The sequence below is a fragment of the Octopus bimaculoides genome, chromosome 10, assembly GCF_001194135.2.
Source record: "Octopus bimaculoides isolate UCB-OBI-ISO-001 chromosome 10, ASM119413v2, whole genome shotgun sequence".
Lineage (NCBI taxonomy): Eukaryota > Metazoa > Mollusca > Cephalopoda > Octopoda > Octopodidae > Octopus > Octopus bimaculoides.
In genome coordinates, this window is record NC_068990.1 from 40634065 (window position 1) to 40648623 (window position 14559).

Below are 14559 nucleotides of genomic sequence, written 5' to 3' on the forward strand. Positions count from 1 at the left end.
CCCCCCATAAACTCCCAGCCCTGAAGACTTTTAACCTTATCTACTCAATGTGCTGATAATTTTACCAACATCTTGTCATTATAATTATAAAAGAAAAATAAACAAACTTCCAGCCTATAAAAATAAGCTTCTTCCTTAATAATTGTACAACTACTTTACTTTTTGTATTTTTTGTTTCATGTTTAAAAATTTTTTTTATCCATCATTGAAACAGCATTCCCACTCTTCCTCTTTTAATTCTAAAGACATTCCCCCCTCATCTTTATTCTCTTTCTGCTCTACATTAATGCATCTTCTACCTACATTGTAATGCAGTCTAACAATGTTTTTCTTTCTTTTCTTTCCAATATTCATTACTTCTTTAAAACCTGGCAATTATCTCTGATATAATACACTTATCTACATCTCAGACTCATGTACACGTATACAGAAATGTATACGCACAAATATGCACTTGCATTTTATAAAAGAGCATCCAAAGAATTTTTTTCTATACTTTGTCCTTATAAGGAACTGATCTTTATTTTTTAATTTTGTTGTCAGTTTTCAATACTACAGAGGTCTATCGTTTTCTTTCTCATTAGAGCTAATGGCTTCTGAATATTTATACAATATTGTAGTTGCATGTATTTTCAGAAAAAAATATTGGTAATATTAGTATTACCTGTCCCTCCACACATTCCACAAACCTGCATAACTCTGCTGTATGTGTATGTTCATGTCTTTATGTGTATCTGCAAATACAGGCAAGAAATTTGTTTCTTGAGTATAGCATTATTTTTTTTTTTAAAGTCTTGTATTGGCCCAAAACTCCCATGTAAAATTGTGTAGCAGATGTTCTTGTAACTCAGATGCTCCAGCACTGTCACATAGTGTCACACACACACATCTCCTGGGTGTGCACCAAACCTGCTCAAAGTATTTGAATTATTGCACCTTATTACACACAAATCCCTTCTACTTCCTAAACTTTGAGATGGTACAAAAATTTAGTGATATTTGTTGATAAAGTGTTTAGAATGTTCTAATGACCCAGATATTACTGGCATTGTGGCTTGAAGGTTTCAACTTCTATTTCATTTGACCCATTTTGAGAATATCAGCTGGTTAGTGTTAATCAATATATTTATCTAACTTCTGGGAATTTATTTTAGATATATCTCAGTTATTTGCAGAATCGGTTAGTAAGGTAATTTTATATTTTAGTTTTCATATTTCATTGTCCTTTTAAAATATAGTTTAAGGAGTGTATGTATTTAGGTATCAAGATATTTTGCAACAAAAATCTATCTATTCAAATTCACTGTTATGAGAGATCATGTGTATTGGACATACTCTGTTTAAAAAGTGGAATTTAAAATGCTTTTGTTAATACTGTAATTTTTTTTCCTCTACATTATTATAATGCTAATCCTATATTCAGGTTAACTATTGATAAAATCATTTAAAAGATCTGTTTCATTGACCTATTAGGTTTGTCCTAATAACATAAATTATCTTCATATCTTGCTTTCAGCAAATGTCTCACCATTAAAATCTATTTACTTGAATTTAACATATATCAAGTCTGAGTTTGGTTATTGGGAAAATCTTAACTTTCATAATTTGAAGTGTATATCAGTGTGTGGTTACCTCTATGTATTTTTTTTACCCAGAAGCACATTAAGATACTTGCAATGGGCCGAAAATAATCAGTGGTAATGACAAACTGGCATCACAACTTCGAAGAAATAACTTGCAGCATTTCTTTTGACTCTTTGCATCTTCGGAGTTGAAATTTTACTGATGTCAACTTCACTTTATATTCTTTTTGGGTTGATAAAATGAAGTACCATGTGACTAAATTTAAACTTTATTATTATTATTATTATTATTATTATTATTATTATTATTATTATTATTATTATTAAGGCAGCAAGCTGGCAGAATTGTTAGCATGCCGGATGAAATGCTTAGCAGTATTTCGCCCATTGCTACATTCTGAGTTCAAATTCCACTGAGGTCAACTTTACCTTTCATTTTTTCGGGATCGATAAATTAAGTACCAGTTGAGTACTGGGGTCAATGTAATCGACTATCCTCTTCCCCCAAATTTCAGGCTTTGTTCCTATAATAGAAAGGATTATTATTATTATTATTATTATTCAGTAGTCTTATTTTTATCATGTGTTTCCACCTCACTACCAAGCGCAGCTCTGTGTGCCTTGGGTATGTGTTGTGGTGTTCTTATTTTCACTGTAGTGAAAGTGCTTTGCGTAGGATGTGTGCAGTGCCTAGTAATGCTATTTTCTGTTTGTTATATATACTTGTAAGTTCTGGAGTTTTTGTTATGCATTTGTCTGAATGTTTTTTTTATTATACCTAATGCGCCCACAGTAATAGGAATTGTGTCTGTTTTTAAATTTCACATTCGAGTTACCTCTATTTCCAGGTCTTTGTATTTCAAAAGTTTCTCCGTTTCTTTTAGAGAAACAGTCATCTGTTGGTATTGATACACTATTAGAAAGCACTTTTTTTCTTGGTGATCTTTGACAACTATATCCAGTATATTGGCCTTAATCTCGCTATCTGTGTGTTGGTATATCTAAGAGTATGGTTGTTTTGTGACCTTTTCTGGCATATTATTATTATTATTATTATTATTAATATTTTTTAAGGCGGCAGAACCATTAGCATGCTTGACAAAATTATGGTTATAAGTTCAGATTCTGCCATGGTTGACATGGACTTTCTTCCTTTCAGAGTCGACAAAGTAAGTACCAGTGGATTACTGGGGTTAATGTAATTGACTACACCCTCCCGCAAAATTTCAAGCCTGTATAAGAGAGGATTTATTATTGTTGTTGTTAGACGGTGTAAAGTGGTAGAATCAATTGAGCATTGAACAAGATGCATGCATATTTAGCTATATCTCTTTTCGTTTTGAATGAAAATCTTGCTGAATTGGTTTTGTTTCCATCCATCTAGAGTTGGTAAAATAAGCACCAATCAAATACTCTTGGGACAGTTATATCACATAGCCATCATCAATGAATTTGCAGCTTTGTGCTTATATGTTAATCATTGTCAGAATCGTTACCACACTGGGCAAATTTCTCAGTGGTATTTCGTCCATCTTAATGATCCGAGTTGAAATTTCACCAAGGTCGACTTTGTATTTAATCCTTTCGAAGTCAATAAAACAAGTACCAGTTGAGCACAGGGGTCAGTGTAATTGACTTAACTCCTTCCTAAAACTTGCTGGTCTTGTGCTAAAATTTGAAACCATTGTTATCTTTTTATTTGAATAAGTCTTGCTAATAAGTAATATTTGCCGAAACCAAGATCACCACCAGAGTGTGTGTAGCCTTGTACCAACTTTTGAAATTACTATTCATGTAGAATTATGACTTATGGTCTATAATAAGGTTAGGATTTTATTGTCAATATGAATGAAATAAATAGAACAAATACATAAATTTCCATTTTTCCTGCAAAATTGTACAGATAATAATTTCACCTGCGACTTGTAGCACAAAACAACTTCAACACAATTTCTTTGATTTAATTACATTTATGAAGTTGCTTAAATTTTTAACATTCTTCTGACGAAAGAAGAAAGCAAAAACTTGTGGTTAATTTTTAGTTTGTCTTTAGATTCCTCCCTCATACCATCTCACTAGCTTTAAACATTTAATAGATGCCAGTAGTTTAGATGTTTCTTATTCCCATTTTGTAGTCATCTCACTTTAGCTATACTATTCATGCCTTTGAAAATGAATGAATGTTTATTAAGAATTTTTTATTCTCCTCCCCAATAAATATACATGAATACCGTTGAAATGAAACTAAAGAAATTGACTTTAAAAAAAAAAAATTTAAGCATGTTATATATATTGGTTTCAAATTTTGGCACCAGGCCTGAAATTTGGGGTGGTGGGATAGGTACTTATTTTTTCAACCTTGAAAGAATGAAAGGCAGAGTCAGCTTCGATGGAATTTGAACCCGGAATGTAAAGACAGGTGAAATATCGTTAAGCATTTTGATCAGTGTACTGATGATTCTGCTAGCTCACTACTTTGCAGGTGATATATTTGTCAAACATCCTGTCTTGATATTGTAGGATGTAATAGGCCAGTCGTTCAACATGGATTCAACTGATTTACTATGACAGAGTTGCATTTAGCCTCAGAAACTTAAGTAAACAACCAAACTTTATATCTTTCCACCATATCTGCATTTTTGCTTGTCCCCATCCAAATTAAAATTATCCAGTCAGTGCACATATAAGTTTCTTTTCTTTCATTTAATTATTTACATGTGATAAAAAAGGTATGTTTGCAGTAGTCTTGAATTTCTACCTTAATACTTTCACTTGGGTAAGATTGATGAATATATACTTTAACTAATTTCTTGTTTTTATTTATCATTATGATAAGAGAATTCATGTTTCTTATTATGTAGATGTTCAGTTTCTTTATCTTTTTATTTTTCCTCCAGATCACTAGTGGTGGGACTGGTTAATTTACTTATGAGAAAAAGTTCTGAACTCTAGGAAATGTTTTAAATTTCTCATAACATATTTTTACTGTTCAACTTCCTTGAATGATTACTCAGTGATAAATCTTGTGTTTATCTATGACTTTTAGTTCTACTGATTCAAAAATTTGTGGTTAAGTATAATGGATTTTTTTTATTTGATCTTTTGCTTTCCAGATGAAAATAATTATCTATGGCTAAGGGATTATTCTATCAAAATAATTACTTTAATAAATAGTTATAAGGGATGATGATTGGCTTCTGTGATGCTTGTAGCTTATATTTCTAGTAAGTCAAAATGTGTGTGTGTACATATTTCTGTAGTCGGGTGAGTTTTTCATTTGTATTTAGATATGAGTACATACATTTGCTTTATGTATGCAATATCTTTATGCCTATGTATTTGTGTTTTCTTCTGTATGGAGACTTTGAATACATAGCCTTTGGTATGGTATGGTAGTGTAAAATTTTATGCATATGTGGAGATATGTTTGGATATGTAGAATGAAGCAGAGCTATGCTTATGCATCTATGTATGTGCTTCGATAACAAGATGGAAGATATATTTGCTTCTCAACAATATTAGCTCTCTTTACCAAACCAGCCTCGTTTCTGTTTATCTGATCCCTTTATAGATGCCACCTGGCAGCATCTTCAGACTGTCAAATGGCTATGTATGTCTGTCTCTCTCTTTCTCTAATTAATGATGTCATGACTCTAAGGTCAAATAGTAATAGAGGTGTGGGACACTTCTAACCTTGCTATGTGACCAATCATCATTCTCAACGTTATCATTACTGCCATCTTCCTCCTCATTCCCATTGTGTTATCATCGTTACTACCATAATCATCATTACCATCACTATTTGCTATTTTTTGCTTCTGCTTCAAGCAGTTCAGTTCAATTTTGATTATCTACAGATGATGATGATTGATCTACCTTATTGTATACCTCTGTGTATATACTTGCATCTAGCTTCGTTTTCTGGATCTACATGCATGTTTTAAAATATGTTCACCTGTGTAATGTTTATGCATTTTTGTATTGTTTGTTAGCCTACGAATTAGTGTTTGTGTATTTATATTTGTGCATCCAGTTGTATGTGCGAATGTATCTACTTCCAGCTCAAAAGCTCTATATTTATACATGTATAATACCATAATGCAAAAAAAAACTTATGAAGTTTCTCTTTTTCCTTCAAAGTTTAGCAAGATCTACAAAGTACTTTTTCTTTCAATTTGATTGCACTTAACCACTCGGTTATGTGTAAGGGAGATGAGAGAGAGAGGAAGCTGTTTTCTCTTTCCATTTCATTTCTATTCAATTTGAACCATTCCTTGTGATGTGCTAATCCCATTAAGGAACAACAGCTTCTGTTGAGTTCTTCATCCTTCTTCTATCAAAGAAATATGAAGTTGCTGTTGCTATGCAATGAAGGCAGTATTGGTGGAATCAAGTGTATCTTTCAAACAACTTATAGGAATTGGATTTCTTTGTGTATATGTACATACATTTGTATAGTGGCAGTGTTGTTTTTTGGTATACCTTTTAGAAACTAACTTTCGGAAACTGAATTCTGTGTTGCATTTCGTTGGGTGAAAAGGCATCTTTGGTTTTGTTTATATACTCTAGAAACTTATACAAATTGGATTTTTATGCATTTTGTTTATGTGTATAGAGTAAGAGCTTACACATATGTACTAGTTAGTAAAATAATTTTTATTCTTAATTCATGAAATACTGGAAAAAGAAGTTTCATATCTTAAGATCTTTTAATTAACATTTATATTTTCAATTTTTAAAATGTACATGCTTTGCAATATTCTTATAAGAAATTGAATCTAATTCATTAAATTTTGGCGGAGTCACTGTCATTTCAATTTACAATGCTATATAACTTCGCTGAACGTTGTGAATACCTCATAAAAAAATAAATGTGTAATATATTTATAGGTAATGTATTCTAAATGGCTTTTTTAATGTGTCTAGTTTTACTAGTTAATTTAACCTCCAGTTGAAAACAACTTTTACCAACAGGGATTGATAGAGGATGGATGCTGCCATTTTCAGGTCCTTCTCACTTTTTTGATTTTAATATAAATCCAATAAGTGCGGTGATTTGAATTTAGTGTCTGAGGGTCAACCTTCAAGGAACTTTTTTATAAGAATAAGCAAAAATGTAGAAGTTTAAAAAAATTCAATCCTAATTAAAAGATGGCTGTAAGATCTTAAAATATGAAACTTCTTTTATCATTGTTTCATAAATTCAGAAGAGAATTTATTTTTCTGACTAGTAGATCACATATGTAAATATAAACTTTTACTCTTTCTCTATATACCTAACCAGCGGATGGACAGGCTGCAAAAACTTTTTGCAGCCTGTCCAGACAATGTCCTTTTATGTGCTGTATTTTTGACAAAGAAGAGAAATGTTTGAGTGATGGATGTAGTCAAAATGACTTGTTTTCTTTCGTTCATTCTCAACATTGAGTTCAAATCCTATTGGATTTTCATCCTTTCGGAAGTTGATAAAATAAATGGCAAGCAAGTATTGGGATCAATTTAAATGTTTTATCTTCTTTTTTTTTTTTTTTAAATTGATGCAATTTATATATTGTCAGAATTTCTACTCTACTTTAAAGTAAGACATGCTAAACTTAGGGGATCAGAATTATACACTTTGTTCACAAGCACAATACAATATTGGCAGCTATAAAGATTTGTGCTCCAATTTGTTTGTAATGCAGCTCCTTAAACTTCACAGTCCACTTGCATATTTCTTGACTCTTTGATATTCATGCTTTACAAAATGTTAATTTAGATAATATTTATTCTTGACTATGTTTCATCTAAGAATGTTGTTTATTTTCTATTCCAGACATGAAAATTGGAATACGGGTCAGTGACTATTATGAATGTATGCAAAGTTCAACATGGATAAAACAAATAGTGGCCACAAGATGTATTGTTTCTACTGAAAAAACCAGAAATACCTCATTGTATTCTGCATATATTTCTATCAAGAAAAGAAGCCAGCTGATTCACTAGGATGAAGTCGAACCGTCGTAAGCAAACAAAACCAAACCGAGTTTCTTATAGTGCAGATTTGGATTCTGGAGAAACTGTATCAAAACAGTTTGAAAACCCTCCAGACTATGATTTGGAAGACTGTGGAGAGAGGCTGACCAATGATGAAGACGACACCAGCCAACTGAAGGAAGAGGCTGCTGATAATTTCTCTTCTGGCCAAAGTTGTCCCGAACTCTTACCATCAGTGTCTCCACAACCACAAGTACCACAGTTACAGCAATTACCTCCCTTACAACTACCACAACAACAACTAGGGCCAGTGCCACTACCACCACCACCACCACCACCACCACCACCAGCAATACCACTACCACTACCAACATTACAACAACTACCACCTCAACAGTTACCTCTCCAACCGCCAGCTCCAATACACATACCACCACAGTTATCACCACCACAGCTGTCAACACAGTTAACTCCATTAACCCCACAACATATAGTACCACACCCATTACCTCCACAGCAAATATCACCCTCTCAAATATCACCTTCACAGATATCACCTCCACAGGTATCGCCCCAACATATACCTGCGCAAATATCCCAACAACAGTCTCCATTACCTTCACCACATCATCAACAACACTCACCACCACAGCAACAATCAACTGTACCTTCACCAACACCACCACTACCACCACCGCCACCACCACCACAACAATCACAACTACCACCACAACAACAACAACAACAACAACAACAACAACAACCACTGCTGGAACCTGAAAAAGAACTACCACCCCAAGAAAACCACATCAGTGGTTTGAAACCAGAACATTGGCAGATATTTCCAACTGAATACCATCGCTTAGCAAATGAACTCCAGCAAAGTATAAAACCACAGTCCAATGGTCAGAATGGCTTGGAGCCAACAGGCATACTTACAATAGTGCCCACTTCTGTGCCTCTTTCCAGCATACCAGGCCTTGATCCCACTGAGGCAGAATCCAAAGACTCAACTGGTGAACTCAGTATAAAAAATGATGGTACCCGGATATTTCATCCTGATGCCTACTGTGAAATATGTGATAGAGAATTTTGTAACAAATATTTTCTGAAAACGCATAAAGCTAACAAGCATGGTATCTATGAGAATGCACCGTCACCATTTTCAATGAACACATTTCCTTCAATGATTCCTCCCCCTCCACCTCAGCAACAGCCGCCTCAAGAGCAAATTGTCACACCATCATCATATAGATTAGATCCTCAGTCACAGAATCAGAAAGTAATTACTGAAGGCAGTGTCAATCAAGACTTGGAAGACTATTGTGAGTTATGTCAGAAGCACTTCTGCAACAAATACTACCTCAAAAAACACAAACAGGATGTTCACGGCATTGCGCCGGAGAGCTGCAACAATTTCAGACGTATACGTCCAGTCGACATCCCTACGTCCGTCGCTGTTACCTCGTCATCCATTATTGTACCTCAGTCCATGGCCAGCATGCCTAATATGGCTGGTGTTATGGTGTTGAACCCTTTTGTACCTCCTGTAGCGATAATCCCAGCACAGCCTCTGTTGCACCAGCCCCAGCCGCAGATGCAACCACACAATAATTCAGTCCTTTCTCAGCCCATCGCCACTCCACACATGGAAGCTGCACCAACACAACAGATACCATCTCCTCAACAGAAGCAACAACAAATGCAAAACCAGCAGCAGATTCAAAACCAACAACAACAGCAGCAGCCACAACTGCAAAATCCACAGCAACAACAACTACAGAATCAACAACAACACTCGCCACTGCAGAACCACCAACAGCAACATCAGCAACAGCATTTGCAGAATCACCAGCAACAATTACAGACTCAACAATTGCCGAATCACCAGCAACAACAGTTGCAAACACAGCAGCAACAGTTACAGAATCACCAACAAGTGCTGCAGCAGCAAATACAAAATCACCAACAACAAATACAAAACCACCAACAACAACAACAAACGCAACAGCAGCAGCAACCTCTACCACTACCACTTCCACCACCAGCATCTCAGTCCTCACAATCGCAGCCACAGCCACCATCATCAAGTTCCGCCCCGCCAGCACAACCCATTGCAAGTGATGCACTTCGTAGTATTGGGGTTCTAAATGCAGAAGCGTACTGTGAGATTTGTCGTAAAGAGTTCTGCAATAAATATTTCCTAAAGATCCACAAAGCCAACATGCATAATATTTATACTGACGAGATGAAACCACAGCTACAGCAACCACAAATTTCGTCCAGAATAGCTACTGAGCCTGACCATCCTGATGTGAAACAGGAACCAGGACTTCTTAGAGACCAAGCAAAAGAAGATGCATTGTCTGGGCGTGTATCTCAGGAGCAAGGAATGCCTCTTGTCATGAAACCAAAGGACATGGGAATGAAGGAAGCAGAACAGATGAAGGAGCAAATGCTCTCCAAAGAAGCTATTAGTTTAAGCAAGGATCTCACAAACCTGAAAGATCCTTCTGTTCTCAAAAATCTAGCACTTATGAAGGGGTCTGGAACAAACGATATTCCTCAAAATCTCTTGACAAGTACTGGTGTTAACGTGTCCCAGTCCAGCATGATCAGCTCTGTGGTGGGCCTGTCCCAGAACATTCTTTCAAATTCCAACAGTGAGTGTTATGTCACTTACTGCAACATCTGTAACAGAGAATTCTCAAGCAAATACAGCTACCGCATTCATCGCATGAACGTGCATGGTGTCTTTCATGAAACACCTTCCAAGAGCCATCCGCTGGATGGTCAGTTACCAAGTGACATGTCTGCACGGATTAAATCCATGCCTGGATTTGTTGGCAGCGACATGAGAAATGGAAACTGTGTCACTGACAGCAGCGGAATGCCCACACTCTTTGGAAACATGATTGCAGCAAAGCTTGCAGATCGCGTTACCTGCGACATCTGTAGCAAAGAGTTGTGCAATAAGTATTTTCTTAAGAACCACAAGCTAAAAGTACATGGAATTGATATCATGTCTGCTGAGAAGGAGAACAAGCAGAGTGAGGGGAAATCAGTTTCTCCTAAGCTGAATTTGTTTAAAGATAATCAAAAGGAATACATACGTGATATTATTCGAGATCAAGCAAAAGAGCTAGCCTTATTAGAGATGCAGAAAGTTGATATGAATGGCAAAGAGTTTCTGACCTCAATGTGTAATATTGAGAAACCTGACCACCATGAACTGGTGAAAATGGGCATTGACCCAGAAGCATATTGTGAAATCTGCAAAAAAGAGCTGTGCAGTAAATATTTTCTCCGAACCCATAAGTTGAACATTCATGGCATCAAGTCAGATAGAATTGACAGTAAAACCATTGACAAGATGCAGTTACCTCAGCCAAATAAAAAGTTGATAAATAATTTAGCTGTGAGTATGAGCATGGATGGTTTTCAACCAAATGAAAGTTTTGAAAAACATACATGGCGATGGAAAGAACCAGTGAATTCTTCTCGTGTGATTTGTGACATCTGTAACAAGGAGTTGTGCAACAAGTATTTCTTACGAACTCATAAGCTGAACAAGCATGGAATCTTACCAACAGCTGAGGAACAGAAAATCACTCCAAGCCCTTCCATGCGGTCTTCTCCCGTAGACAGTGGTAGCATTGGTAATGCCTCCCCTGGAAGTCAAATTGAGAAGCTATCTGATGGCTTTTCAATTTTACCTAACAGCTTGTCAGATTCCTGCCTCACTAACTCTGATTCCAAATTATTGACCCAGCATCAACAAAATCCTGATGAGGTCAAAATCAAAACAGAACAGCTTGATGATACCCCTGTTAACAATAGGTATTACAACCATTTCACTGAAGTTTGCAAACTGTGTGACCGACGATTTAAAAATGAAAAGTGGCTGCATGCTCATGTTTTAAAGGATCATGGGGTATCTTTACCTTCAGACAATAAATATGTACCTTTAGAAGCTCAGATGTGCCAGTTCTGTTTCAAAGTATTTCCAAATAGCATTAGCCTTCAGATGCATGTCTTGAATGATCATAAAGCTGAGGTAAGTGCAAAACCTGATTTTTCACCACCGCATCACTTTGGTGGTCCTTTGCACAACAGTCTCAGCTGGGGAAATAGCTTACGAAGAAAGTACTCCCGTGGTGGCAAACCAAAGCTATACAGTTGTGTTCACTGTGATTACAAAACAAGGTGGCTTTCAAATATATATTCTCATGAAGAACGCAAACATAGCATTATTAAGGGCACTGTTGGGAGGTTCACCTGCAAAACCTGCCTTAAATCATTCCTTTATGAACATTCTCTCATCCGCCATATCACAGAATATCATGCAAATGATATAAAAGAATCCCGACCCCGACCAAGAGGCATCCGTATCAAAAAGTTTAAGTGTGCCAAATGTGGCATTAAATATTTGAGTAAGAAAGCATGTCAGATGCATATAAGGGAAGTGCATGTTAAAAAATCCAAGTTGACATCAGATGTTGAGCCATCAGAAGATAATGGATTCTATTCTTGCAGACAGTGTGATTTTACATGCAGTTTTGCAAAATTGTTGCAAAAGCATATGGCTTTTAACCATGGGCCAAAAATGTCACCTTCTTCAATGCCTTCTGAAGATATTGAAGATTTAAAAGAACCCAATTCATCTTCTCCTCGAACTCATAACAACATCAGTAATTATCCTGACGAAGAGCAACTACCTTCAACTAAAGCAACACCTGCAACAGATAATGATGACAACAACAACAACAACAACAACAGCAATATTAACAATAGCAGCATCAACAACTGTGACATGGATTCTACTGATGAAAATGATGGTTATGGTTGTAGAAGTACTGACAATAAGTCACAAACTCCTTTTATTATGCAAGCATTTCATTTAGAAAATAATTTAGTGGATACAAACTTTATTCCTTCTGTTGTACACATGCCGGTTCGCCAGCGTGTAACAGAACCTGTTACACTCACTCTCACCTTGGTACCAGCTGAGCCTTAGTATGAGCTCACAATCATTAAAATTCTTAAACATACATCTCATCCACACTCTCCCACATGTATACAAGCATACATACATGTTAGTTTATCTACTGATATTTTACTAGGGAAATTCAGTCATAACAGGAAGAATCTTAACTCCTAAAGAGTGTTAAACTGAGGCAAGAGAAAATATACTGCAAACTACCAGAATGGTGTAGATCTATCTAGCATGAGACTTTGGCTGGTTGATTGGCTAGTTGCTCTTTGAAAACAGTGTATTAAATAAAAGTTTTATGTGCAATTTCTCACCCACCTCAACATTTGCATTTGGCTTGATCTATATACAGAATTTGTTTTTTTATAAAATATAACAAAAAAAAATAAAATAAAAAAGATTTTGGAGAAATAAGAGCAGAGTGAAAGGTCAAGAAAATAAACCTTTCATACATGCATATATATATATGTATATATATCTATATATCTAAATATATATACATACATGCATACACACACACACGCGCGTGTGTGTGTGTGTGTGTGCTCTGTATGTACAGCACATACAAAACTTGGTTGTTCCTTAGAAGGCAGCAAGACAACCTCTTGTATATTCTTAGATCATGAATCTCAGTATTCTGTAATTCCATTATTAAAAAAAAAAAAAAAGAATATAATTAGTTACCTTTCCTCTCTCTTGCTCTGCCTTTCCAAAACAACAACACTAACAATAAAACCAACAGCAACAGTATGCTTAAAGCAAGCAGACAAAATACAAAGTTTCAGAAAACATTTCTAACAAAGCCTCAACTACAACACCTAACAAAAAGTGAAATAAAAAAAATTATCATCCACAACTGTAGAGCAAAGGCAGATGCCACAAATGATGGAATTTCTTCCTGTTTTATCATGAGATGGGAGTTTTTAAAAACAAATAATTAATAATGGCCAGCTTTGTTTGGCATCTGCACTATTTTTATATATGTGTCTATACCTCAGTCTTTGAGGAAATGTGCACTGCGATTTGCCACAGAATGGTCTTGAAAGAGGAGTCTTCTATCTAAGGTAAAAATAAAGGAAAAGAATGAAAATTGAAACAAACTATAAAAACAGTTAAAAAAAAAAAATTAAAATAAAAACTTCTTAAACCCAGACAGGAAACATCATTAGAAAAAGTTGAGAGAAAAATACACTATAAGTATATGATATTTTTGTGAGCTTATCTTGGAATTGGTTTTACTTTGATGTGTGATTCTCTTTATATGGCAGTATTGTGATCTTTAAATTAAGTGTGTTTGATATGAGTGAGAGTTTTGCCATCACAGATAAAACAAACAAAAAATATACCAAAATAATCAACAACACCCCCTCCCCCTCCGAAAAAAGGAAAAATATGCCAGGATTGTTGGATAAGTTTTAATTTTTGTTGTGAAAAATACCCAAAACTAAAAAAAAAAAACAATTATTGGATTTTTCCAGTTTTTCCTTTGTTTATTTTATTTTAAATTTTTTTAATGTTTTTCTTTTTTTTTAGATTGGTGTCTTAAACACACGCGCGCACACACACACACACACACATATATATATATATATATATATATATAAACATATATATATTTTCCCTGTCATATTTTAGATTTTCCTCCTGCTATATGCTATCTGCAGCCAATCCTGCCATGGACTTGTCTTTATTTTTATTCATTTTTTTTTCGTCTCTTTTAATTGCATCTTAATTTATTTAATAACTCCTCCTCCTAATCAATGTCTCATCATTTTTCAAAGTTATCTTCAACTTCAGTACTTTGTTTGTGTTCTCTTATTTTTTCATTGATTTTATTTTTCCTCATAACGTTTGTTCTAAAGGTTTGACTCTGGTTTAAAAATACCAAAATAGTTTTACTAAAATTATTAATAGCTGCTGTTAACTCTCCCATATCTCCTTTTCAACTGATTCTGCATACCTATGGAAGTTATATATATATATATATATATATATATATATATATAT

The 14559-nt window shown here is 34.9% G+C and overlaps 1 protein-coding gene across 8 annotated transcripts in view; it reads left to right on the forward strand.

Moving 5' to 3' along the window:
- LOC106881299 (uncharacterized) overlaps nucleotides 1-14559 on the forward strand; it is a 338650-nt gene that overhangs the window by 260914 nt on the left and 63177 nt on the right. For 6 of the 8 annotated variants that reach the window (XM_052971134.1, XM_052971135.1, XM_052971136.1 and 3 more), the window contains one exon: nucleotides 7399-13380. The exons of the other annotated variants lie outside the window; for them this stretch is intronic. In XM_052971134.1, coding sequence (XP_052827094.1) covers nucleotides 7570-12576 — 5007 coding nt within the window. In that variant the 5' untranslated portion in view covers nucleotides 7399-7569 and the 3' untranslated portion in view covers nucleotides 12577-13380. Of the gene's footprint in view, nucleotides 1-7398; nucleotides 13381-14559 lie in introns of those variants that run through there. 8 annotated transcript variants of the gene reach the window in all.